Source organism: Vigna umbellata, chromosome 5 (assembly GCF_029865625.1).
Source record: "Vigna umbellata cultivar VRB3 chromosome 5, Vumbellata_1.0, whole genome shotgun sequence".
In the NCBI taxonomy this organism is placed as follows: domain Eukaryota; kingdom Viridiplantae; phylum Streptophyta; class Magnoliopsida; order Fabales; family Fabaceae; genus Vigna; species Vigna umbellata.
In genome coordinates this window covers 14,616,457-14,642,848 of record NC_142169.1, presented here as the reverse complement: position 1 = coordinate 14,642,848, position 26,392 = coordinate 14,616,457, and the positions used below count along the sequence as shown (strand labels likewise).

At 36.8% G+C, this 26,392-nt stretch overlaps 4 protein-coding genes across 9 annotated transcripts; 1 reads left to right on the top strand and 3 right to left on the bottom strand.

The window, feature by feature from the left end:
* Positions 1-718: 718 nt before the first annotated feature.
* LOC148197777 (uncharacterized) lies at positions 719-2,083 on the bottom strand. The gene has a single exon (XM_088115438.1). It carries the CDS (start codon positions 2,012-2,014, stop codon positions 1,130-1,132), a length of 885 nt encoding a protein of 294 aa, XP_087971564.1. The 5' UTR covers positions 2,015-2,083; the 3' UTR covers positions 719-1,129.
* Positions 2,084-7,665: 5,582 nt separating this feature from the next.
* Positions 7,666-11,360, bottom strand: LOC148197776 (uncharacterized). Of its 3 annotated transcripts, XM_088115291.1 has the most exons (7): positions 10,440-11,294; positions 9,607-9,663; positions 8,783-9,314; positions 8,480-8,572; positions 8,138-8,261; positions 7,904-7,964; positions 7,666-7,821 (listed from the first exon to the last, which is right to left on the bottom strand). In XM_088115291.1, the coding sequence occupies exons 3-6, from the start codon at positions 8,840-8,842 to the stop codon at positions 7,939-7,941; spliced, it is 303 nt and encodes a 100-aa protein (XP_087971417.1). In that variant the 5' UTR covers positions 8,843-9,314; positions 9,607-9,663; positions 10,440-11,294; the 3' UTR covers positions 7,666-7,821; positions 7,904-7,938. The 3 variants fall into 3 exon arrangements, with proteins under 3 accessions (XP_087971417.1, XP_087971416.1, XP_087971415.1); XM_088115290.1 differs by having other exon boundaries at positions 8,480-8,575; positions 9,607-11,360; XM_088115289.1 differs by having other exon boundaries at positions 9,607-11,360.
* A 3,401-nt stretch (positions 11,361-14,761) lies between these two features.
* On the top strand, positions 14,762-19,225 carry LOC148197775 (uncharacterized). Its single transcript, XM_088091954.1, has 4 exons — positions 14,762-15,975; positions 16,234-16,330; positions 17,526-17,632; positions 19,114-19,225. The coding sequence occupies exons 1-4, from the start codon at positions 14,762-14,764 to the stop codon at positions 19,223-19,225; spliced, it is 1,530 nt and encodes a 509-aa protein (XP_087948080.1).
* Positions 19,226-19,757: 532 nt separating this feature from the next.
* On the bottom strand, positions 19,758-23,455 carry LOC148197774 (uncharacterized). 4 transcript variants are annotated; one of them, XM_088115303.1, is made up of 7 exons: positions 21,699-23,455; positions 21,356-21,406; positions 20,875-20,994; positions 20,572-20,664; positions 20,230-20,353; positions 19,996-20,056; positions 19,758-19,913 (listed from the first exon to the last, which is right to left on the bottom strand). In XM_088115303.1, exons 1-2 carry the CDS (start codon positions 22,274-22,276, stop codon positions 21,382-21,384), a joined length of 603 nt encoding a protein of 200 aa, XP_087971429.1. In that variant the 5' UTR covers positions 22,277-23,455; the 3' UTR covers positions 19,758-19,913; positions 19,996-20,056; positions 20,230-20,353; positions 20,572-20,664; positions 20,875-20,994; positions 21,356-21,381. The 4 variants fall into 4 exon arrangements, with proteins under 4 accessions (XP_087971429.1, XP_087971431.1, XP_087971430.1 ...); XM_088115305.1 differs by having other exon boundaries at positions 20,875-21,406; positions 21,699-21,755; positions 22,532-23,392; XM_088115304.1 differs by having other exon boundaries at positions 20,572-20,667; positions 20,875-21,406.
* Positions 23,456-26,392: the final 2,937 nt, after the last annotated feature.

The window sequence follows — 26,392 nt, the reverse complement described above, 5'->3', positions numbered from 1 at the left end:
TTGAAACCAGTAACAAGGAAAAATTTGTCAATGGTAGCCTCCCATGTCCTCCGACCATAAATCCTCTTCATGATGTCTGGTGTCGATGTAATCAAATAGTCATGTTGTGGCTCATATTATGTGGATCGACAGAGCAATTAAAATCTAGAAAGATCTCAAAGATCGTTTCTCACATGTAGATAAATTTTTCGTTGCTGATCTTCAAGATCAAATCCAAAGGTGATTCAAGTATCTTTGAATACTATACTAGATTAAAGATTTTATAAAGAAATCAAAATGTACAGGTTCATTAATGCTGCATCTGAGATTTTCCAGATTGCAGCCATCATGAATGGGCTTGTTCATATTGAAATTATGGTATAGAATTTGTTCTTCTCTGAATTGAACCAACTTTGGAAAAGTCTTAATGAGAATCTCATGAACTTCATTTTGATTCATTTATTCATTTTCTTAATATAAAAAGAAATCGCATCTCTCTTCAAGTCTTCTTCACCATGCAGAACTTAATTATTATTAGTTGAATTTTCACTTGCACACAATTTTGTCTGGTTTCTGGTATAAAAACATATTTTTGGAGAAGCAAGTCCCTGTTAAGAGTTTCCTGTACATGTAAGAAATCAGTTTAATAATTTTATCAGTATGCTTTATTTTGTCAAATTGGAAAATGGATTTACTGCATTTATAAATGCTATATGTCATAAAGAAGTGAAGAGAGAAATGAAAATCAGAAATTTTGCAACATCAAGGTCATTTATAGTTATCAACTATACACAAAAAACTAAACAGTAAGCTAACACACAGAAGCATTCTTATAATCCAGTAGTCCAATATCACAGTCCGTTGTTGGAAATCCAAGGAATTTATGAAGCAATCAAGATCTGGAGATATTAGTTTCTTACACAGACATACCAGCAACTTAATAGATTTTATTACTACCAATAGATCTGGAGATATTACTACCAACATCATATAGCTCGCTGTAGATTTTATAAAACCCAACAGATTGTTGGACATCAATCTAAACTTGGTCACACTGTAGCTTATTTTTCATTGCATAGCTCAGGTCTCTTGTATACACTTGAGACCTTAAAAATGAAAGCACCAGGCCTGTTCTACAAACTATGGTAGATTATCTGCCCTGCTTCAAACCTTCATTGGCCAAAGCTGAGTCTGCACCTTTACTTTGAATTCTCTCATATTCCAATCGGTTTGTTGCAATGGTACATTTTCTAGCAAGTTTCAAGCAAATGATTCCTGCAAATATCAGAATTGCAGAAAGGATCCAACTGAATTGTAAATTGGCCAAGCCCCTGGCCCTAAAATCAGCCTCTTTGGAGCCACAAGTAACTGCTCCAATGATATCATGGCCACTTGCCTTGGCCAAATTCATCAAACACCCTTCAGGGACTAAAGCTGGAATCCATAGCATAAACCCCATGTTTATGAACCAACATCCTTGGAAGATGACTGAAATAGAAAGCACTAGAGCCGCATTGAAATTGTTAGGAAAAATAGTTGCAGCCAAAGCTGCAACCAGTGAGACCAGCACTATGAGCTGCAGTAGCCAGTGGTAATGGCCTTCAAGTCCAACATGGTCTGTGGAGTGAAAATGGAGAAGGAACAGTTCTTGACTGAACACTGAGGATGCAAGTATCCCAACAAAGCCAGAAAAGAGGTCAAGTGAATCAGTCAACTCAGTGCAGAGGGAGAAACCAGCAAACAAAGCAAGGTGTATGAACATAGTTGCATGCTCAAAGTTATCAAGCTTAAAAGCATAGTGGAAATGAGGGAAGTCCAGAACTTGCATGAATATTGCAAGGATGGAAAAGGATAAAATGGAGACAAGCTCCAAGTGTTTGAGTCTGGAGTGAGGGGTACTAAACTGGTACCAGAATCTAACAGTGAAGTTTGCAGGGCCCTTCACAAGGTAAGTTCTGATGGTGTTGATGGCGTGCCATAATCCAAGGAGAGCTAGAGCTGAACCTTGCACTGCGTGTCCTACAAATGAGCCCATGAATGATAATTTTTGTTTCTCTTCAGAAGACAACCACTTTTGAGCTCATTTCCTTCATTTAAATATATGAAGCCACAGCAAAAATATGGTGCATACACGAAATAAAGTGCTTTATGTGATACATGATTGTCCGAGCATTTGACTAAGTGCATGTTGCATGTGTTTCCACAAACGGAAAAGAAAACCTACTATGAGCAACATCACGAAAGAAGATGAAAATGGGGACGGCACTTGATTAGAGATTAAAGTAACCCTTAACACAAGTAAAAGTTGGGGGACGTGTAACCTGTTGTTTTCTTCAGAACTGTTGCACTCTAATAATTTGAAATCCGCGTTAGAATTTTGAGGATAAGAGATAACTCCACTACCAAAAACGCCAAATATAACAGCATTGTCTTTCGTAGTGAAACTGAAAACTGGCCCTGCCGATAGTGGTTTTTGACGGGAAAAGGGAAAAAAAATATAACAACTTATCAAACACTAATAACGTAGCGGAAATTCAATCCTCCTTCTTGCGAGAATCTGTGAGGAACACCAAACAAATAGAATCCAAAACACAAAGAGACACCAACAATTTTTAGCGTGAAAAACCCCTCAATACAAGGGTAAAAACTACGAGTCGTCCAGACCAAAGAAAAATCCACTATGATCAATAATATGGTACAAAAGAGTCTCCAATAATAACACCAAATGATGTGTTCAATAAGCCAATTTAAATAAGCACAGATGCTTACAAATGAGAACCATGAAGATGAAAATTCCACAAAACAGGACTGCTGGTGCGGGACCGATTTCTCCCAATATAGACCTCCAATTGACGATCTGAACGGTCAGAATGAAGAACCGTATGTCTAAAACCTAATGTCCAAATATCAGCTCGATCCAACTGTGAACGAGTTCACAGCAAATAAAACACCAGTGCAGGTTTAGGGTTGTGCGTGAATTACTTTCTCTCTTTCTTTTTCTCTCACTTGGCTTTTGCCTCTCTTCAAATGACTCTAATGTGCTCTACTAATCTGACCCATCTCAATTTGACCTAGTGAGACCTAAAGGTCCACATTATTTGGGCCTATTCTTCACATAGGAAGGGAGCCCAATAACCTAACAAATCTCCCCCTCACGACTATGTGGAGATATCCGCCAAACCGGCGATCTCACAACAAACTTCAAACTTTCCTCTTGACAATGCCTTGGTCATCATATCAGCACCATTATCATATGTATGAACTTTAGCTAATTCCAACAACCTAGCATCCAAAACATCACGTATCCAATGATACCTCACATCAATATGTTTGGATTTAGAATGAAAAGTTGGATTCTTACCAAGATGAATAACACTTTGACTGTCACAATACAACAAGTATTTCCCTTGCATAAAACCAAGCTCCTGTAAGAATTTCTTCACCCATAACAACTCCTTACATGCTTCAGTAAGTGCAATGAATTCTGCCTCAGTATTAGACAACGCTACACACTTTTGCAACTTTGATTGCCAAGCCAAGGCTCCCCTGCTAAATGAATCAAATACCCTGAAGTAGACTTTCTGGAATCAATGTCTCCAGCCATATCTGAATCTGAGTAACCCACCAAAGTAGGCTTATGACCTCCAAAACAAAGCCTCAAACCACTAGTACCACGAAGATACCTCAAAATCCATTTCACAGCATTCCAATGCTCTCTACCCGTATTCGACAGAAATCTACTGACTGTACCAACAACATGTGCAATATTAGGCCTTGTACATACCATTGCATACATCAAACTACCCACCACAGAAGCATAAGGAACTTTGCTCATATCCATATTCTCAGCTTCATTTGAAGGACTTTGTTTAACACTCAACTTAAAATGAGTAGCAAGAGGAGTACTTACAACTTTAGCACTTTCCATTTGGAATCTTTGCAACACCTTCTGAATGTAGTGATTCTGTGATAGCCAAAGTTTCTTCTCTTTTCTATCACGAGTGATACTTATACCAAGAATCTTCTTAGCAGCTCCCATGTCTTTCATGGCAAATGACTCGCCCAGTTGCTTCTTCAACCTGTCAATTTTGGATACATCTTTCCCAACAATAAGCATGTCATCAACATATAACAACAGTATAATGAAATCATTCTTAGAAAATTTCTTGACAAAAACACAATGGTCAGAAGTAGTCTTCTTGTAGCCTTGCTCACACATAACAGACTCAAACTTCTTATACCACTGCCTCAAAGCCTACTTCAAACCATACAGGCTTTTTCATTGCCTACACACATAGTCTTCCTTGCCTTCAACAAGAAAACCATCCGGTTGCTTCATGTAAATCTCTTCCTCCAAATCACCACGAAGGAAAGTTGTCTTCACATCCATATGCTCAACCTCCAAATCTAGAGTAGCAGCTAAACTTAACATAGTTCTTATGGATGTCATCCTCACCACAGGTGAGAAAATCTCATTGAAGTCAACACCCTTTCTTTGTCTGAAGCCTTTCACCACTAATCTGGCTTTATATCTGGTAGATGTAGAATTGCTCTCTTGCTTTACCCTGAAAATCCACATGTTCTCTAAGGCTCTCTTACCCTTAGGTAACTTCACCAAGTCATAAGTGTGATTATCATGCAGAGATTTCATCTCATCCTGCATTGCATCCAACCACTTTTGCTTTTCTTCACTTTCAATGGCCTCCTCATAACATTCAGGTTCTCCGTCATCAGTCAACATCACATACTCATTGGTAGAGTACTTCTTAGAAGGTTGTTTTGGCCTATCAGATCTTCTAGATTGAGCTTCTGATAACTCAGGTACATCACCAAGACTCTCATCTAGTGACACATCATGTTCCTCTTCATCAACATTATCAATAGGAACATCCAAGTCATCTCTAATATGCTGATTAGTATCACCATGTTGTTCATCATCATGAACATCAATATCCAAATCATTAATAGACAACCAAATTGGATCAAAATCAGCCACATTACCATCTTTCTTAGGTGTAGACTTTTCCACCTTATCAATATCTTCAATGGTTTGATCTTCCATGAATTGCACATCACGACTTCTAACAACTTTCTTTTCAACGGGATCATACAACTTGTAGCCAAATTCATCCTGACCAAAGCCAATGGAGATGCATTGCCTTGTCTTCACATCCAACTTGGATCTTTCATTCTTTGGAACATGAACAAATGCTTTACAACCGAAGACACGCAAATGATCATAAGTAACATTCTTGTCAAACCAAATCTTGTCTGGCACCTCAGAGTTCAAAGTGACTGCAGGACTTAGATTAATAACATGCACTGCTGTAAACAATGCCTCACCCAAAAAATGCTTAGGCAATTTTGCTTCAGAAAGCATACACCTAACTCTTTCAATCAATGTCCTGTTCATCCTCTCTGCTAAACCATTCATCTGAGGAGTTTTGGGAGGAGTCTTCTCATGTGCAATACCATACTGTCTACAATAAGCATCAAATGGTCCACAATATTCACCACCATTGTCAGTACGAATGCGCTTCAGCTTCTTGTCTGACTGTCTCTCAACTAAAGCATGAAATTCTTTAAACTTGTCCAACACTTGGTCCTTTCTCTGTAAAGCATAAACCCAAAGCTTCCTGGAATAATCATCAATAAAAGTAACAAAGTAAAGTGCACCACTAAAAGACTTTACCTTCAATGGGCCACAAACATTAGAATGCACAAATTCAAGCAACTTTGACTTCCTGGAAGGAGGATGCATCTTGAAGGATACTCTGGTTTGTTTACCAGCCATGCAGTGAGAACATTTCTCCAACTCTACACTCTTAAATCCTGAGAGAACATCCTTTTTAACTAAGCAGTTAAGTCCTTTTTCACTAATATGCCTAAGCCTTCTGTGCCACAAAGATGATTCCATATACATGACATTCACACTATCTTTAGCAACCAAAGCTTTTGTCCAGTAAAGCTTAGAGTTTTTCTCCCCTTTAGCCACAATCAAGTTACCTTTGGTGAGCTTCCACTTTCCAGAACCAAAGTGGTTATCAAATCCACCATCATCAAGTACCTACATAGAAATCAAGTTAAAGCGAACATCTGGAGCATGTTTAACTCCTCTAAGCAACAACAACATCCCCATGTTGGTTTGCAAGTGAACATCACCAACACCAATAACCTTAGACACTCCATCATTACCCATCTTCAATACTCCAAAATCACCAGGTGTATAAGATGTGAAGAACTCCTTCCTAGATGTAACATCCAAGTGTAGTACCACTATCAATTATCCACATGCTCTCATCAGATACAAGATTAATAGTGTTATAATCACGAAGACAAATAAGGTCACCACATGTAGTAATAGTAACACGATCACCATCATCGACATCTTTTTCTCTTTGCTTACCCTTTTTGTCTTTGTTCTCTTTCTTCAACAAAAAACAGTTCTTCTTTATATGCCTGTTTTGTGACAATAATGACACTCTGTTAGAGAATGGAGGGTATATGAGAGAAGAAAGGAGAAACAGAGAACTTAACTGCTAGGCAGTTAAGTGGGTTTGGGAAAGAGGCCTATATAAGGACCTCTTTGTTGTATCAGTTAGTTAGTTAGACATTTGTTGAATTGTGACCGATCTTAGCACCTGGTGAAGGATGTTAAGCTCCTGGACTATCTTGTATACTAGTTTCTTTCTTGTGAATACACACCCATTATTCATCTCAAACTCTGTAGTATTTGTCTCAGTGAGGGTACGAGTGCGAGTGAGTTAGAATTCCTACCTGAATCTCTAACAAAGTGGTCCGACCTGCTGGATCTGTGCAGAGGAGAGAAGGTGTTATGGAGGGAAGGATGAATGTTGTTGAGGGGCGATTGGAGCACATCGAGATGGCAGTGGATGGGATGAAAGCGGAATCAGCAGCGAATCGGCAATAATCTATGGCCATACGTAAAGACATTCAAGACCTAATGCGGATGATGGGGGCTCGCGCCAAAACAACTGATAACCATTTCGACGGAAGCCAAGGATCCATCAACGATCAAGGGGGTGGCCGTCACAATGATGGTGGAGGAGGAGGAGGCGGGGAGCGTCCTGAAACGCTACCCAATTGGAGAAGAAGGGTGGAATTACCCACCTTTGAAGGACCTGACCCTTTGAACTGGATTAGTAGGGCAGAGAAGTTTTTCGCGATCCGAAGAGTGGCGGAAGAGGAGAAGGTAGAGTTGGCGCACACACTACAAAAAAGAAGGGCATTACCGAAGGCCAAAAGCCTCGGAAACAGCCCAAAACTGTCGGTAAAAGGTCATTACCGAAGGCTTATCGACGGCCAAAAAGCCCTCGGTAAATCTCTTGTCGCTAACATTTACCGAAGGCTTTTGCCCTTCGGTAATTACCGAAGGCCACCGAAGGGCTAAAGCCTTCGGTAATATTGTTTCTAGCAGTAGGCATTCCTATCAGCTGAGCAGGATGAATCTGGCCATATTTTGATAGCATGCATGGTTGAATCTGACAACGCAATTTGGCATTTATGCATAAAACTGTATATGTCTCCATTTTTCAATGTTGTATACCAATCAAAATCACATATATTTCATTTTCATGTCAATCCACAATAACTTTTATGACTCAATGAAACATAATAAAAATATATCTTGAGATTAAAAGCCATAAAATCATAATACATTTAACATGATTTAGTTACTTTTGCATTTACTCTCAAATAATACAATTTGTTCTCTTCATACATATTAAAATGAAACAAAAATATATGAAAAATTTAGTAAAAAGTTACATAAAAGTAATAGGCACTCGAACAATTAAAAAAGGAGCAGCTTGAACATGCTTCCTGAAAAGAAAATTAATTAGTATTAGTATAAGAAACAAAGATAAATGTAGATAATCACAACAATGAACAATCTATTACGCACCTGATGTCTCGATGATTTACATATTCTTAACTTTTTTAAGTTGTATAACTCTTCAAGAGTACTGCATTACAAAAAACATCATAAAAAAATGTAACCTCAAACTAATAAAATCTTTTTCAACATCATCCATTACCCACAGTTATAAGGTATCACAGTACTCATCTTTCACATCAAAATTTTCAACACATGCAAGATCAAAATTTTCAACACATACAGTAGTTTTTACATACTAACCTGATGACACTGTAATGTTTTTGCTGTGAAAGATGACATCGTTCATTTGATTAGCATCAACATCCCTCGATTTTTTATGCATTGAGATAACATACTTGTATACGTTTCTAGGATCTCTTCTTCCCTAATTGGTATAAAAAGACATGATTTAAAAGATGGAATAATAGAAAATATTATCTGTATGAATAAGATATCTCTGACACAGTTCACATTCTGCTATGATTGAATTTTCTCATAAGCAAGCAATTTACATTATGCTATGATAGAAAAGCAGAAACAACACCAGAAAACTTTTTTATTAATCAAGGAAATAAATTAAAATTTTAGGAAGAAGCAACTTACAGTATCAATTGAATAGTTAGAATCATCAATAATATCTTTTCGCTTCCTTTGACGGGAGCTTCTAGGAAGTCGTTCAACCAACCCACCCACATTCTGCTAAGATACAATCTTCTCATAAGCATGCATAAATATATAACTAAACATATAATACCAAGCAAAACTTAAAATATTTTACCAAATAATTCTAAACATCTTTTACATTTATCAACAACTTTACCGCAAAATATCATTACTGATTGAGCAATTCCCACAATGCCTTAAATCATATTAAAATTGCTAACACAAAAATGTGAACTAACTTACAGTATCATTTCCATCAACATCAAATTGCGTTGTCAGATTCAACATGAGGTTGTGGGTCATATGGAGAAGCTAGTAGGCCACTAAAGCATGGCTCAACAAGATGGAATGCAGTATGAGCCTGAAAAGCAAATTATAAGAAAAGAGATTTGCAAACAATATCAGTCCACTGAGATACAATCATACATCAACTTAACAATCTAACAAAAGAAATCTTAAAACAGCAAATCCTAATTTACAAGCTCAAACAGAACCTAGAAAATGAAAAGAATCTAAAATAACTACTAAGAAAACAACAACAGAACAAGAAACTAAAAGAAGGAAGAGAAAATAGGAACAGGAAAAGAAAGAAACCTAAAAGAAGTTCTAACAGAATCAATGAAAGTAAAAGAATCTAAGAAGTATTAACAATCAAAACTAAAAACTAGCTAATTCCTATTAAAAAAACCAAAACAGATCTTTCCAAGCCTTTCTGCACTTTCCTCCTCCCAAATAATTGCCTTAGTGTTTTTAGCATTCTTTGCTTCCTTTAATTCTGCACAATAATCAAGTTCAAAGTTAGATTCAAAGTTAGCAAAACAATCTTTTCTTCCTTTGACAATAAAGTGCAGTAACAGATTTCAAACCAACATTAACTCTGTAGAGTTGGATTTAAAGAACAGAACAGAACAACACATAATTGACTCTTGGAATTGATGACACTATGAACATAGCAATGATCTAATACGAAGCAGGAAATGATTTTGAACTTTCTTTGATGTTTTAAGCATGTTAAAAAACAAAGTTTTAAGCATAAAAACAAAATTAAAACAACACTGAAAGCTTACTTGTGATCATTCCCACCCACCAGAGTGGCTCCAAGAGATAATAATACCCACCAAAACCTGCAAAATGGCAAAGAAAACAAAATCATGTATAACCAAATACAAGCAGAACATATGGCAGAACTGATTTCTTCACAAATTTCACAACCACCCCCAAGGCATGTACAAGCAGTGAGTTTTTCATTGTTCAGTTCTAAAGAATTTAAGAACCCAACAAACTCAAGTTCAAGTTCTAATCCTAAATCAGTACAAGCATTTTCAAAATCAGCCAAAGCAACTTTCACATCATCAAAAACTGCATGTCTATCATCATGAGCATCTGATTCCTCATCAAAAAGTGCATTTAAATATGTGGAATCATCAAAAACACTAGATGCAGGTATATGAACTCTATCAATGGAAAATGCTGAATTTATGATATTAGAATTATCAAAGCAAGGAGTAAAATCAACAACTTCTACAGGCACATCATGCATATGATCAAGCACATTGAAATCAATTTCAAGCTCACACACATCAGCATCAAAATGCATTTCACAGTACTGAATGAGGTTCAGTACTATCACCATCATAATACACATTTTCACTCAATTGAACATTAGCAGTGGTAAATTCAGATATAGGGACAACAACAAAGCTATTACAATCATAGCCAACTACCTAAAACCATCAACTAGCTTTTCAAAATGAGTATCAGTGTAATTATGGTCATAAGGTTCACATACACATTCAGAAATATCAATAGATGCACTCATATAATCATCACTCATCAGAGAATTGGAATTATCAGAATTTAAAGCATAATATGAATTAGTGAAAGAAGGATTAGAGTATACAGAGGTGGTAGGACACTCAATCTCTTGAAATTATGGGGCAACAGCTACCATCAGTGGTGCTTCATTGTTTGTTGCCCCTTTCTCCTCTTCATTTTTCCTTGTCAGCTGATTGATAACAGTCACCATTTGAGCCACTTGGGTGGTCATTTCTTGAACCCGTCGTTGATACTGTCATGCTTCAGACATTGCCGATGCATCTCGGATCACCATCGTGCTCCCCTCCACCCTGAATGTCCCTCGCTGCCGTCGCTCCAGAGACGTCATCTTCCCCCGCCACCAATTTTGCAAGAGTAGAAACACGAAAATAGCTGTAGCGCGTCTCGCTACCTCCATCACCATCGCAATGCTATTCGCTCCAGATCTACCAGTCTTCGCTAGACAGTGAGACTCTCGGTGCCGCCGCGTTCCGGACATCTCCCACGAACCCCGAAACCTGCGTCAACGAACCCAGCCGCAAAACCCCCAAATTGGCGTCAACCAACCCAACCGTAGAACCACCAAACCGACCTCAGAAAACCTAGGCGTAGAACCCCCAAACTGCCATCTTCAATCCCAGCCAAAGAATCCCCAAACCGGTGTCAACCAACCAACCCTCACTTGTCTCAAAATCGCTCAATATTGGAGGGCACAATGGAGGGCACCAGCATAATAGAGAAGGGAAGGGGGAAGCTTTCAGAGAACCAGCAGAATAGAGAAGGGAAGGGGGAAGCTTTCAGAGAAGAGAACAAAGGGGAGGGAAATTGGAAAATTTGGGGAAAGTGACGAAGCGTGAAGTTGAGGAAAGTGATGAAACTAGGAACGAAAACCCCAATTTCGAACTTAAATTAGCGAGAATGTTACCGACGGCTTAAAAGCCTTCGGTAATCACCTTAATACCGAGGGCTTCAAGGCCTTCGGTAATATGCCGTCTGTAAATCGCACTTTTCCAGTAGTGACATTAGTATGGAGGGGAGCGTCGTGTATTAGTTTAAATTCTGGCAAGATAAGGCGAGGGATCAATCATGGGAGGGCATGAAGGAAGCGTTGTTGATATGCATCGAGAGCCGACACCGCGACGGAATTTTTTAGAGGATGGCGGCGACACGACAGACGGCCACCGTGGAAGAATACGTCAGGGAATTCGAAGCGTTAGCGGGACAGACGAAGGAATTCTCTGATCACCAGCTTTTGGGATATTTTTTGGCGGGATTATGAGAGGACTTGAGATGTCAGATGAGGCCACACGACCCGCGAGACCTGATGACCGCGATGAAGATCGCGCGGGACGTCGAAGAGGCTTTTCGGGGTCTAGGGTTGACGAGATGGGTCGTGTAAGATCCTTGAAAATATTTGTATGTTAAAATGTAAGATCCATGAAAAAAAAATATTTATAATAGTAAATTTTAACATTTTATTAGTAATAATAATTTTAATGGATAGAAAAATGTAAATTTTTGGATATAAAGTTATAGTAATTTTGGAGGGAGAGCTTCAAATTTTTGATAACTTATTTAGGATTTTTTTAGAAATGTGAATAGTGAATAGTGAATAGTAAATAGTAAATAGTGAATAGTGAATAGTGAATAGTTAAAAAAAAATATTAAAATAAATTATGGAAGAGAACACTCCACGTAGAATTAATCATTCAGAGATAAGAATGGTGAATAAAAAATAATTTTTGAATAGTAAAAATGAATAGTAAAAGTGAATAGTAAAAATGAATAGTAAAAATGAATAGTAAAATTTTTGGCTATAAATAGCCAAGGGGGGGAGGCTGAAGATTTACACCAAAATTCTAGAGAAATTGTGAGAGAAGAGAGTTAGAGGAAATTCTAGTTAAAGAGGGGAAATTCTGGAAGTTTCCGGAGAACGGTTTGAGAAGAGGAAACTAAGTCTGGAATAGAGGTAAGGGAAGCTAACTTTGAGTATTTCTTTTTGTATTATCTTGAGTCTTGAATATGCTATATTTTTCTTTTGTCTGATTTTAAATCTTAAATATGGAGTATTTTGTTTCTGTATGATTTTGAATTTTAAATGAGAATATGTTTTTTTTGTGTGTTAATATCCAAGTGTGATAATTGTAAAATGTGATATTGATTATGTTATGTCAATTGTATGTTATTAGTGGTTTATATTTTTATTTTGGAAGGATTAGAAATTGTCTAACCGGCTCTGCCAGATTCAATTTCTTGTTTCCCCAAACATTTTATTGTTTTCCTTATTTATTTTTATTGTATTTTGGAAGGATTAGAAATTGTCTAACCGGCTCTGCCAGATTCAATTTCTTGATTCCCCAAACTTTTTTTTTATTTCCTTCCGTATTTATTTTATTACATTTTTGGAAGGATTAGAAGTTGTCTAACCGGCTCTGCCAGATTCAACTTCTTGTTTTCCCCAAACTATTTATTTCTTTACTTATTTATTTTATTGCATTTTTGGAAGGATTAGAAGTTGTCTAACCGGCTCTGCCAGATTCAACTTCTTATTTCCCCAGACATGTATTGTTCTTGTTATTTAATTATATTGTATTGATGGATGGATTAGAAGTTGTCTAACCGGCTCTGCCAGATTCAACTTCTTGTTTCCCCATGAATTTTTATATTAAGATTATTTTTATGATTGTCAAATATTGTATTCTTCTATGACCATTTATAGTAATGTTTTATTATTGTTAATTGTTTATAATTATCTTGTATGAATTCTATTATGGATGTTTATTGTGATGATTTGATTGAATGAGTTTGTTGGCTGAAATTAATCTTGTTGGAAGGTTTGGAATAAGGGTTCTATAATAGCTTGTATATGGGTATTAAATATATATACAGTGTTTGAGGTTGTTGTGAGAGGAAGTAAAATTAGGCATTTTAAGATTTAGAGCATAAGAAAACAAGGTAGATAAATTAAATAAATAAATTGTTAATTATTGAAGGCCTCCCTTTGTTGGTAGGATAGAGGAACCTTAAAAACCTGAGTTGGCACATCCCTGATCATAGAGCAGCCCTGGCCTGGTCCAGTCAGTTGTGACTAGTCATATGTGCTGGCGTCGAAGGTGAGTTTGATGCGTTCAGACATCTGGGTCCTCTCCGGTGACCAATTGGGGTAAAGAAAAATCTCTACTAGGATGAAAATAAAATAAAACAAGTTGATTGTAGATGCATAATATTATCATGGTAAAAATTTCATATATATTTTATTTATCATTACATTGAGCCCAGACTTTAATATGTAGTTCCTAAGATATGTTGATGTATTTTGGTTGATCCATGATCTTTGTTTGGTGAAAATATGTTGAGTTATACTCGTTATGGGCAAAATGAGTTTATAATATGAAGCATGATATCTGTCAATGTGTTTAATTTATCGATACCAAAACGGGTTATTATGAATTCATGATTAAAGAATGAACATGATTGAGTTAGGTGGATAAGAGGGTATGAATTGTTGGTTTTTATGAAATGTTGGAGTGGATATGAGAAATCATTACTTATGAAATGAAGTTTACTACCGGGAGTAGTATGTTCGAGTTATACCATGAGAGTTTGGTATGAGCAAAGTAACACCTGAGATTTATGGAAGCAGGCAGAGAGGGGTCTGACCATAAGGCTTCAGAAAGTAAGACATAGTATGTAAGTGAGGCTTAAGGAAGCAGGCAGAGAGCGGTCTGACCATAAGGCTTCATGAGTAAGCATGGTACACTTGTAAGATTTATGGAAATGAGAAAGATGATTTTGATAATGATGAATTAATGACATCGGAATAATGATATTTTATCAATTGCAGAAATACCTGATTTTAATATTTTTGTTACAAGTTTAATGATTTTATGATATGGTTGGCTTACCCTTATTTGTTTGTACTATGATCATATAACTCATGTTATATGTGATTAGATAATGTTGCAGATGCGGTTGAAAAAGCTTAGAGATGAGAGAGATGCGGGGAAAAACTTTCAGGGATTTTTGTAAAAAGAATAAATTTGTATTGGGAAGATTATGTTGTGTAAAATTTATAAGTTGAAATTTCAATGGTGAAGACTATATTGTTTAAAGTTTGTAAGTTTGGTATTGTACTTTGGAGTAATTGAAATAAAGTTTGATTGTTTATATGAGATATCAAATTAATTTAGTCTCTACTATCAGTAATACCCTTTAAAATATTCGGGTGTTACATTATGGTATCAGAGCAATGGTTTTCGAAAGTATTTTGGGACTATGGGGAGTGAAATTATTATTCTTAGTAAAACTATTAATGGTTATGATGAAAATGACTATTTGGAGGAAATTGATATCATATGCTAAATTGTATTGTTATCTTTTTGAAGAAATCATTTAAACTCGACAAAGATGCAGCAACAACAAGTTGATCAAGTACCTCAAAATCATTCTAGCTTGAATGACTTCTTAAGGCATGATCCAACTAAATTTAATGGGGAGGCTACTCCTGATGAGGCTGACTCTTGGCTAAGGCAGAATGAGAAGATTTTTTGGGTAATAACTTGCTCAGAAGAACAAAAATTAACTTATGCATCATTTCTTTTGGTGGGTGAGGCTGAATATTGGTGGGAAAGTATGCAACAGTTGATGACGGTTCGTGGTGAGACTGTGAATTGGGAGAACTTTAAGATAAGGTTCTTGGAAAAATATTTTCCAAACAGTGCAAAATTTGCAAGGGAGGCGGAGTTTCTGACCTTACAACAAAGAAGGTTATCAGTACAAGAGTACGTAGTAAAATTTAATTATCTCTCGAGGTTTTATACTCAGAATATCACAGAAGAATGGAGATGTCGAAAATTCGAGGGAGGACTAAGGCATGAACTGAAGAAGGTACTTATGCCATTGGAAATACAAGAGTTTCCAGCATTGGTAGAGAAAGCCAGAATGATAGAATTGTTGGAGTTTGATCCAAGTAGAGTTTCCAGACTTGCAAAGGGAGAATCTTCAATGAAATTCAACAAGAAACCTTATGAAAAACCACAATTATCATATCGAGGAACAGTGAAGTGTTTTGAGTGTGGAGGGGCACATTTCAGACGTGACTGCCCTAAACTTACTGGGGAAAGAGTTGAAGGGAAGAGATGTTTCATCTGCAATGATCCAGGACACTTTGCTAATGTCTGTCCAAAGAAAAAGAAGGTGGGAGAACCACAACAACAAGATTCTGCTGAAGTAAAGCCCCGGGCAACAGGAAGAGTATTCGCAATGTCTGCAGAAGAGGCTACTAAGCCAGGTACATTAATCTTACACACCTGTATGCTGTTAGGAGAATGCGTATATGTTTTGTTTGACTCTGGAGCCACACACTCCTTTATATCTCTAGCATGTTTAGAAAGACTCGGATTACCGATGCTTGATCTAGGGTGTGAATTAGTAGTTTCTACACCAGCATCGGGACCAGTTACGACCAGTTCAGTCTGTGTCGGATGCCCGATCCAAATTGCAGGACGCAAGTTCAAAGTGAACTTGATCTGCTTACCCCTTCAAAATCTAGACATTATTTTAGGAATGGATTGGTTGACTGCCAATCACGTTCTTATTGATTGTGGGAAACAAAAGATAGAGTTTCTAAATTTGAACAATTTAGAACTAAGCTCAACTCGAGTCGCTGCGAAGGATATCAAAGATGGAGCTACCTGCTATGTGGTGTTAGCTCAGGAGAAAAGAGAGAATACTGAAGAACAAATCATCGGAATACCTGTGGTAGAAGAATATGTTGATGTTTTTCCAGAAGAAGTGCCAGGTTTACCACCTAGTCGAGAGATCGATTTCACAATAGATCTAGTGCCCGGAGCTGGCCCGGTTTCTATGGCTCCATACAGAATGGCTCCTGCCGAACTAGCAGAGTTGAAAAAGCAAATCGAAGATCTGTTGGAGAAGAAGTTTATCCGTCCAAGTGTGTCTCCATGGGGAGCTCCTGTATTGCTGGTGAAGAAGAAGGATGGAAGTTCAAGGTTGTGCGTGGATTATCGACAGTTGAACAAGGTTACAATAAAGAACAAATATCCTTTGCCAAGAATCGATGATCTATTAGATCAGTTGAGAGGAGCAGAGGTGTTTTCAAAAATTGATCTCAGATCTGGTTACCATCAGATTCTTGTCAAGACGGAAGATGTACAAAAGACGGCTTTCAGATCTCGCTATGGACACTTTGAGTACGTGGTAATGCCGTTTGGTGTGACGAATGCCCCAGCGATTTTTATGGACTACATGAACAGAATATTTCGGTCATGTTTAGATAAGTTCGTGGTAGTATTTATCGACGATATTCTTATCTATTCAGAGAATAAGGAAAAGCATGCAGAACACTTGAGGGTGGCGTTGGAAATTTTAAGAAAACATCAATTGTATGAGAAACTATCAAAGTGTGAGTTCTGGATAGAGAAAGTACAATTTTTGGGTCATGTGATTTCTGCTCAAGGAATCTCAGTGGATCCAGCAAAAGTGGAAGCTGTGCTAAAGTGGGAGCGGCCGAAAACTGTAACTGAAGTACGAAGTTTTGTAGGATTAGCCGGTTATTACCGACGTTTTGTCGAAGGGTTTTCCAAGATTGTAGGTCCTCTAACTCAGTTAACTCGTAAAGATCAACCATTTCTGTGGACTGACAAGTGCGAAGCCAGTTTTGAAAATATGAAGCAACGAACTAACATCAGCACCAGTATTAATCATTCCAGACTCTAGCAAATCTTTTGAGGTGTACTGCGATGCGTCATATCAAGGATTGGGGTGCGTTCTAATGCAAGGAAGGAGACCTGTAGCTTATGCATCTAGGCAGTTAAAAGCGCATGAGAAAAACTACCCAACGCATGACATCGAACTTGCAGCAGTAGTATTTGCATTAAAGACATGGAGACACTACCTCTATGGGGCAAGTTTCCAAGTTTTTAGTGACCATAAGAGTCTAAAGTATTTGTTCGATCAAAAGGAATTGAACATGCGACAAAGAAGATGGATGGAATATATGAAGGACTATGACTTCGAGCTTTTATATCACCCAGGAAAAGCCAATGTGGTGGCAGATGCATTGAGTAGGAGACAAGCTCAGATAACAACGATGATGGTGAAGGAATTAGAACTGTTAGAAAAGTTACGTGATATGAACTTGGGGTTGCAGTTAAACCCAGATCACATATGGTGTAGTCATTTAGTAATCACTAGTGACTTCTTAGAACAAGTGAAGGTTGAGCAGTCGATGGATCAAGAGTTGCAGCAAAAGATCAGGTTGTTGGACACCGATCAAGCTAAGGAGTTCGTTCTAAGTAAAGATGGCATACTTCGATTTAAAAACAGAGTGTGTATCCCTGCAAAGAGTGAATTAAAACATTTAATTTTAGACGAAGGCCATAAAAGTCGTCTTAGCATACATCCAGGTATGACTAAGATGTATAAGGACCTGAAAGAGTCATTTTGGTGGAATGGAATGAAGAGGGATGTGGCCGAGTTTGTAGCAGCCTGCTTGGTGTGTCAAAAAGCAAAAGTGGAGCATCAAAAACCGGGAGGGATGTTACGACAGTTAGACATTCCTCAATGGAAGTGGGACAGTATCTCGATGGACTTTGTAACACATTTACCAAAATCATCAAAAGGTCACGATTCTATCTGGGTTATCGTTGATAGACTAACCAAGAGCGCTCACTTTTTGCCTATTAATCAACGTATGTCACTAGAAAAGCTGACGGAGTTATACATCGGGGAAGTAGTGAGGTTGCATGGCATACCTACAAGCATTGTGTCAGACAGAGATCCAAGGTTTACTTCAAGGTTTTGGCAGACGCTACAGAAGGCTCTGGGAACACAGTTGAAGATGAGTTCGGCTTATCACCCTCAGACTGATGGTCAAACAGAAAGGACTATTCAATCTTTGGAGGATTTGCTGAGAACTTGTGTATTAGATCATCTTGGAAGTTGGAATGAGATACTACCATTAGTAGAATTTACTTACAACAACAGTTATCATTCCAGTATTGGTATGCCACCATATGAAGCTTTATATGGAAGAAGATGTAGAACACCGTTGTGTTGGTTTCAAGATGGGGAAGCACTGACAGTGGGACCCGAGCTATTACAACAAACCACAGAAAAAATAAAATTAGTCCAAGATCGGATGAAAGCAACTCAAAGTAGACAAAAGTCATATGCCGACAAAAGAAGAAGACCGTTAGAATTTGAAGAAGGAGATCATGTATTCTTACGAGTAACGCCAACTACAGGAGTCGGGAGAGCTATCAAGATGAGGAAACTGACACCAAAATTTCTCGGACCGTATCAAATTCTCAAAAAGATTGGGCCAGTGGCTTATGAGATAGCACTACCACCTCGATTGACATATTTGCATAACGTTTTTCATGTATCCCAACTGCGGAAGTATATTCCAGATCCAAAGCATGTGTTAGAAGTTGATGAAATTCAGGTCAAGGAAAATTTAACAATGGAAGTTGGCCCAGTGCGTATACTAGATGTTCAAATGAAAAAGTTAAGAGGGAAGGATATTCGCACGGTAAAGGTACTTTGGAATGAAGACACACAGGAAATGACTTGGGAATTGGAAGAATTTATGATAAAGGAATATCCATATCTCTTTTGTAAGTAATTTTTTTTTTTTTTTTTGTTAAATAGTCTTTGTTTAAATAAATAATTTTCGAGGGCGAAAATAATTGTTGTTGGGGAGATTGTAAGATCCTTGAAAATATTTGTATGTTAAGGGTGGCCGTCACAATGATGGTGGAGGAGGAGGAGGCGGGGAGCGTCCTGAAACGCTACCCAATTGGAGAAGAAGGGTGGAATTACCCACCTTTGAAGGACCTGACCCTTTGAACTGGATTAGTAGGGCAGAGAAGTTTTTCGCGATCCGAAGAGTGGCGGAAGAGGAGAAGGTAGAGTTGGCGCACACACTACAAAAAAGAAGGGCATTACCGAAGGCCAAAAGCCTCGGAAACAGCCCAAAACTGTCGGTAAAAGGTCATTACCGAAGGCTTATCGACGGCCAAAAAGCCCTCGGTAAATCTCTTGTCGCTAACATTTACCGAAGGCTTTTGCCCTTCGGTAATTACCGAAGGCCACCGAAGGGCTAAAGCCTTCGGTAATATTGTTTCTAGCAGTAGGCATTCCTATCAGCTGAGCAGGATGAATCTGGCCATATTTTGATAGCATGCATGGTTGAATCTGACAACGCAATTTGGCATTTATGCATAAAACTGTATATGTCTCCATTTTTCAATGTTGTATACCAATCAAAATCACATATATTTCATTTTCATGTCAATCCACAATAACTTTTATGACTCAATGAAACATAATAAAAATATATCTTGAGATTAAAAGCCATAAAATCATAATACATTTAACATGATTTAGTTACTTTTGCATTTACTCTCAAATAATACAATTTGTTCTCTTCATACATATTAAAATGAAACAAAAATATATGAAAAATTTAGTAAAAAGTTACATAAAAGTAATAGGCACTCGAACAATTAAAAAAGGAGCAGCTTGAACATGCTTCCTGAAAAGAAAATTAATTAGTATTAGTATAAGAAACAAAGATAAATGTAGATAATCACAACAATGAACAATCTATTACGCACCTGATGTCTCGATGATTTACATATTCTTAACTTTTTTAAGTTGTATAACTCTTCAAGAGTACTGCATTACAAAAAACATCATAAAAAAATGTAACCTCAAACTAATAAAATCTTTTTCAACATCATCCATTACCCACAATTATAAGGTATCACAGTACTCATCTTTCACATCAAAATTTTCAACACATGCAAGATCAAAATTTTCAACACATACAGTAGTTTTTACATACTAACCTGATGACACTGTAATGTTTTTGCTGTGAAAGATGACATCGTTCATTTGATTAGCATCAACATCCCTCGATTTTTTATGCATTGAGATAACATACTTGTATACGTTTCTAGGATCTCTTCTTCCCTAATTGGTATAAAAAGACATGATTTAAAAGATGGAATAATAGAAAATATTATCTGTATGAATAAGATATCTCTGACACAGTTCACATTCTGCTATGATTGAATTTTCTCATAAGCAAGCAATTTACATTATGCTATGATAGAAAAGCAGAAACAACACCAGAAAACTTTTTTATTAATCAAGGAAATAAATTAAAATTTTAGGAAGAAGCAACTTACAGTATCAATTGAATAGTTAGAATCATCAATAATATCTTTTCGCTTCCTTTGACGGGAGCTTCTAGGAAGTCGTTCAACCAACCCACCCACATTCTGCTAAGATACAATCTTCTCATAAGCATGCATAAATATATAACTAAACATATAATACCAAGCAAAACTTAAAATATTTTACCAAATAATTCTAAACATCTTTTACATTTATCAACAACTTTACCGCAAAATATCATTACTGATTGAGCAATTCCCACAATGCCTTAAATCATATTAAAATTGCTAACACAAAAATGTGAACTAACTTACAGTATCATTTCCATCAACATCAAATTGCGTTGTCAGATTCAACATGAGGTTGTGGGTCATATGGAGAAGCTAGTAGGCCACTAAAGCATGGCTCAACAAGATGGAATGCAGTATGAGCCTGAAAAGCAAATTATAAGAAAAGAGATTTGCAAACAATATCAGTCCACTGAGATACAATCATACATCAACTTAACAATCTAACAAAAGAAATCTTAAAACAGCAAATCCTAATTTACAAGCTCAAATAGAACCTAGAAAATGAAAAGAATCTAAAATAACTACTAAGAAAACAACAACAGAACAAGAAACTAAAAGAAGGAAGAGAAAATAGGAACAGGAAAAGAAAGAAACCTAAAAGAAGTTCTAACAGAATCAATGAAAGTAAAAGAATCTAAGAAGTATTAACAATCAAAACTAAAAACTAGCTAATTCCTATTAAAAAAACCAAAACAGATCTTTCCAAGCCTTTCTGCACTTTCCTCCTCCCAAATAATTGCCTTAGTGTTTTTAGCATTCTTTGCTTCCTTTAATTCTGCACAATAATCAAGTTCAAAGTTAGATTCAAAGTTAGCAAAACAATCTTTTCTTCCTTTGACAATAAAGTGCAGTAACAGATTTCAAACCAACATTAACTCTGTAGAGTTGGATTTAAAGAACAGAACAGAACAACACATAATTGACTCTTGGAATTGATGACACTATGAACATAGCAATGATCTAATACGAAGCAGGAAATGATTTTGAACTTTCTTTGATGTTTTAAGCATGTTAAAAAACAAAGTTTTAAGCATAAAAACAAAATTAAAACAACACTGAAAGCTTACTTGTGATCATTCCCACCCACCAGAGTGGCTCCAAGAGATAATAATACCCACCAAAACCTGCAAAATGGCAAAGAAAACAAAATCATGTATAACCAAATACAAGCAGAACATATGGCAGAACTGATTTCTTCACAAATTTCACAACCACCCCCAAGGCATGTACAAGCAGTGAGTTTTTCATTGTTCAGTTCTAAAGAATTTAAGAACCCAACAAACTCAAGTTCAAGTTCTAATCCTAAATCAGTACAAGCATTTTCAAAATCAGCCAAAGCAACTTTCACATCATCAAAAACTGCATGTCTATCATCATGAGCATCTGATTCCGCATCAAAAAGTGCATTTAAATATGTGGAATCATCAAAAACACTAGATGCAGGTATATGAACTCTATCAATGGAAAATGCTGAATTTATGATATTAGAATTATCAAAGCAAGGAGTAAAATCAACAACTTCTACAGGCACATCATGCATATGATCAAGCACATTGAAATCAATTTCAAGCTCACACACATCAGCATCAAAATGCATTTCACAGTACTGAATGAGGTTCAGTACTATCACCATCATAATACACATTTTCACTCAATTGAACATTAGCAGTGGTAAATTCAGATATAGGGACAACAACAAAGCTATTACAATCATAGCCAACTACCTAAAACCATCAACTAGCTTTTCAAAATGAGTATCAGTGTAATTATGGTCATAAGGTTCACATACACATTCAGAAATATCAATAGATGCACTCATATAATCATCACTCATCAGAGAATTGGAATTATCAGAATTTAAAGCATAATATGAATTAGTGAAAGAAGGATTAGAGTATACAGAGGTGGTAGGACACTCAATCTCTTGAAATTATGGGGCAACAGCTACCATCAGTGGTGCTTCATTGTTTGTTGCCCCTTTCTCCTCTTCATTTTTCCTTGTCAGCTGATTGATAACAGTCACCATTTGAGCCACTTGGGTGGTCATTTCTTGAACCCGTCGTTGATACTGTCATGCTTCAGACATTGCCGATGCATCTCGGATCACCATCGTGCTCCCCTCCACCCTGAATGTCCCTCGCTGCCGTCGCTCCAGAGACGTCATCTTCCCCCGCCACCAATTTTGCAAGAGTAGAAACACGAAAATAGCTGTAGCGCGTCTCGCTACCTCCATCACCATCGCAATGCTATTCGCTCCAGATCTACCAGTCTTCGCTAGACAGTGAGACTCTCGGTGCCGCCGCGTTCCGGACATCTCCCACGAACCCCGAAACCTGCGTCAACGAACCCAGCCGCAAAACCCCCAAATTGGCGTCAACCAACCCAACCGTAGAACCACCAAACCGACCTCAGAAAACCTAGGCGTAGAACCCCCAAACTGCCATCTTCAATCCCAGCCAAAGAATCCCCAAACCGGTGTCAACCAACCAACCCTCACTTGTCTCAAAATCGCTCAATATTGGAGGGCACAATGGAGGGCACCAGCATAATAGAGAAGGGAAGGGGGAAGCTTTCAGAGAACCAGCAGAATAGAGAAGGGAAGGGGGAAGCTTTCAGAGAAGAGAACAAAGGGGAGGGAAATTGGAAAATTTGGGGAAAGTGACGAAGCGTGAAGTTGAGGAAAGTGATGAAACTAGGAACGAAAACCCCAATTTCGAACTTAAATTAGCGAGAATGTTACCGACGGCTTAAAAGCCTTCGGTAATCACCTTAATACCGAGGGCTTCAAGGCCTTCGGTAATATGCCGTCTGTAAATCGCACTTTTCCAGTAGTGACATTAGTATGGAGGGGAGCGTCGTGTATTAGTTTAAATTCTGGCAAGATAAGGCGAGGGATCAATCATGGGAGGGCATGAAGGAAGCGTTGTTGATATGCATCGAGAGCCGACACCGCGACGAAATTTTTTAGAGGATGGCGGCGACACGACAGACGGCCACCGTGGAAGAATACGTCAGGGAATTCGAAGCGTTAGCGGGACAGACGAAGGAATTCTCTGATCACCAGCTTTTGGGATATTTTTTGGCGGGATTATGAGAGGACTTGAGATGTCAGATGAGGCCACACGACCCGCGAGACCTGATGACCGCGATGAAGATCGCGCGGGACGTCGAAGAGGCTTTTCGGGGTCTAGGGTTGACGAGATGGGTCGTGTAAGATCCTTGAAAATATTTGTATGTTAAAATGTAAGATCCATGAAAAAAAAAAATATTTATAATAGTAAATTTTAACATTTTATTAGTAATAATAATTTTAATGGATAGAAAAATGTAAATTTTTGGATATAAAGTTATAGTAATTTTGGAGGGAGAGCTTCAAATTTTTGATAACTTATTTAGGATTTTTTTAGAAATGTGAATAGTGAATAGTGAATAGTAAATAGTAAATAGTGAATAGTGAATAGTGAATAGTTAAAAAAAAATATTAAAATAAATTATGGAAGAGAACACTCCACGTAGAATTAATCATTCAGAGATAAGAATGGTGAATAAAAAATAATTTTTGAATAGTAAAAATGAATAGTAAAAGTGAATAGTAAAAATGAATAGTAAAAATGAATAGTAAAATTTTTGGCTATAAATAGCCAAGGGGGGGAGGCTGAAGATTTACACCAAAATTCTAGAGAAATTGTGAGAGAAGAGAGTTAGAGGAAATTCTAGTTAAAGAGGGGAAATTCTGGAAGTTTCCGGAGAACGGTTTGAGAAGAGGAAACTAAGTCTGGAATAGAGGTAAGGGAAGCTAACTTTGAGTATTTCTTTTTGTATTATCTTGAGTCTTGAATATGCTATATTTTTCTTTTGTCTGATTTTAAATCTTAAATATGGAGTATTTTGTTTCTGTATGATTTTGAATTTTAAATGAGAATATGTTTTTTTTGTGTGTTAATATCCAAGTGTGATAATTGTAAAATGTGATATTGATTATGTTATGTCAATTGTATGTTATTAGTGGTTTATATTTTTATTTTGGAAGGATTAGAAATTGTCTAACCGGCTCTGCCAGATTCAATTTCTTGTTTCCCCAAACATTTTATTGTTTTCCTTATTTATTTTTATTGTATTTTGGAAGGATTAGAAATTGTCTAACCGGCTCTGCCAGATTCAATTTCTTGATTCCCCAAACTTTTTTTTTATTTCCTTCCGTATTTATTTTATTACATTTTTGGAAGGATTAGAAGTTGTCTAACCGGCTCTGCCAGATTCAACTTCTTGTTTTCCCCAAACTATTTATTTCTTTACTTATTTATTTTATTGCATTTTTGGAAGGATTAGAAGTTGTCTAACCGGCTCTGCCAGATTCAACTTCTTATTTCCCCAGACATGTATTGTTCTTGTTATTTAATTATATTGTATTGATGGATGGATTAGAAGTTGTCTAACCGGCTCTGCCAGATTCAACTTCTTGTTTCCCCATGAATTTTTATATTAAGATTATTTTTATGATTGTCAAATATTGTATTCTTCTATGACCATTTATAGTAATGTTTTATTATTGTTAATTGTTTATAATTATCTTGTATGAATTCTATTATGGATGTTTATTGTGATGATTTGATTGAATGAGTTTGTTGGCTGAAATTAATCTTGTTGGAAGGTTTGGAATAAGGGTTCTATAATAGCTTGTATATGGGTATTAAATATATATACAGTGTTTGAGGTTGTTGTGAGAGGAAGTAAAATTAGGCATTTTAAGATTTAGAGCATAAGAAAACAAGGTAGATAAATTAAATAAATAAATTGTTAATTATTGAAGGCCTCCCTTTGTTGGTAGGATAGAGGAACCTTAAAAAACCTGAGTTGGCACATCCCTGATCATAGAGCAGCCCTGGCCTGGTCCAGTCAGTTGTGACTAGTCATATGTGCTGGCGTCGAAGGTGAGTTTGATGCGTTCAGACATCTGGGTCCTCTCCGGTGACCAATTGGGGTAAAGAAAAATCTCTACTAGGATGAAAATAAAATAAAACAAGTTGATTGTAGATGCATAATATTATCATGGTAAAAATTTCATATATATTTTATTTATCATTACATTGAGCCCAGACTTTAATATGTAGTTCCTAAGATATGTTGATGTATTTTGGTTGATCCATGGTCTTTGTTTGGTGAAAATATGTTGAGTTATACTCGTTATGGGCAAAATGAGTTTATAATATGAAGCATGATATCTGTCAATGTGTTTAATTTATCGATACCAAAACGGGTTATTATGAATTCATGATTAAAGAATGAACATGATTGAGTTAGGTGGATAAGAGGGTATGAATTGTTGGTTTTTATGAAATGTTGGAGTGGATATGAGAAATCATTACTTATGAAATGATGTTTACTACCGGGAGTAGTATGTTCGAGTTATACCATGAGAGTTTGGTATGAGCAAAGTAACACCTGAGATTTATGGAAGCAGGCAGAGAGGGGTCTGACCATAAGGCTTCAGAAAGTAAGACATAGTATGTAAGTGAGGCTTAAGGAAGCAGGCAGAGAGCGGTCTGACCATAAGGCTTCATGAGTAAGCATGGTACACTTGTAAGATTTATGGAAATGAGAAAGATGATTTTGATAATGATGAATTAATGACATCGGAATAATGATATTTTATCAATTGCAGAAATACCTGATTTTAATATTTTTGTTACAAGTTTAATGATTTTATGATATGGTTGGCTTACCCTTATTTGTTTGTACTATGATCATATAACTCATGTTA

Bases quoted from the DNA above. Each gene is read 5' to 3' on its own strand.
- LOC148197774 (XM_088115304.1), bottom strand. From the start codon at position 22,276: ATGTGTATTATGATGGTGATAGTACTGAACCTCATTCAGTACTGTGAA. The intron at 21,407-21,698 runs GTAAGCTTTCAG...ATTATTGTGCAG, and splicing joins GTGGGTGGGAATGATCACAA to AATTAAAGGAAGCAAAGAAT.
- LOC148197776 (XM_088115290.1), bottom strand. From the start codon at position 10,184: ATGTGTATTATGATGGTGATAGTACTGAACCTCATTCAGTACTGTGAA. The intron at 9,315-9,606 runs GTAAGCTTTCAG...ATTATTGTGCAG, and splicing joins GTGGGTGGGAATGATCACAA to AATTAAAGGAAGCAAAGAAT.
- LOC148197775 (XM_088091954.1), top strand. From the start codon at position 14,762: ATGCAGCAACAACAAGTTGATCAAGTACCTCAAAATCATTCTAGCTTG. The intron at 15,976-16,233 runs GTTTCTAAATTT...GGCTCCATACAG, and splicing joins TGTGGGAAACAAAAGATAGA to AATGGCTCCTGCCGAACTAG. The intron at 16,331-17,525 runs GTATTGCTGGTG...TTGGGGTTGCAG, and splicing joins TGTCTCCATGGGGAGCTCCT to TTAAACCCAGATCACATATG.
- LOC148197777 (XM_088115438.1), bottom strand. From the start codon at position 2,014: ATGGGCTCATTTGTAGGACACGCAGTGCAAGGTTCAGCTCTAGCTCTC.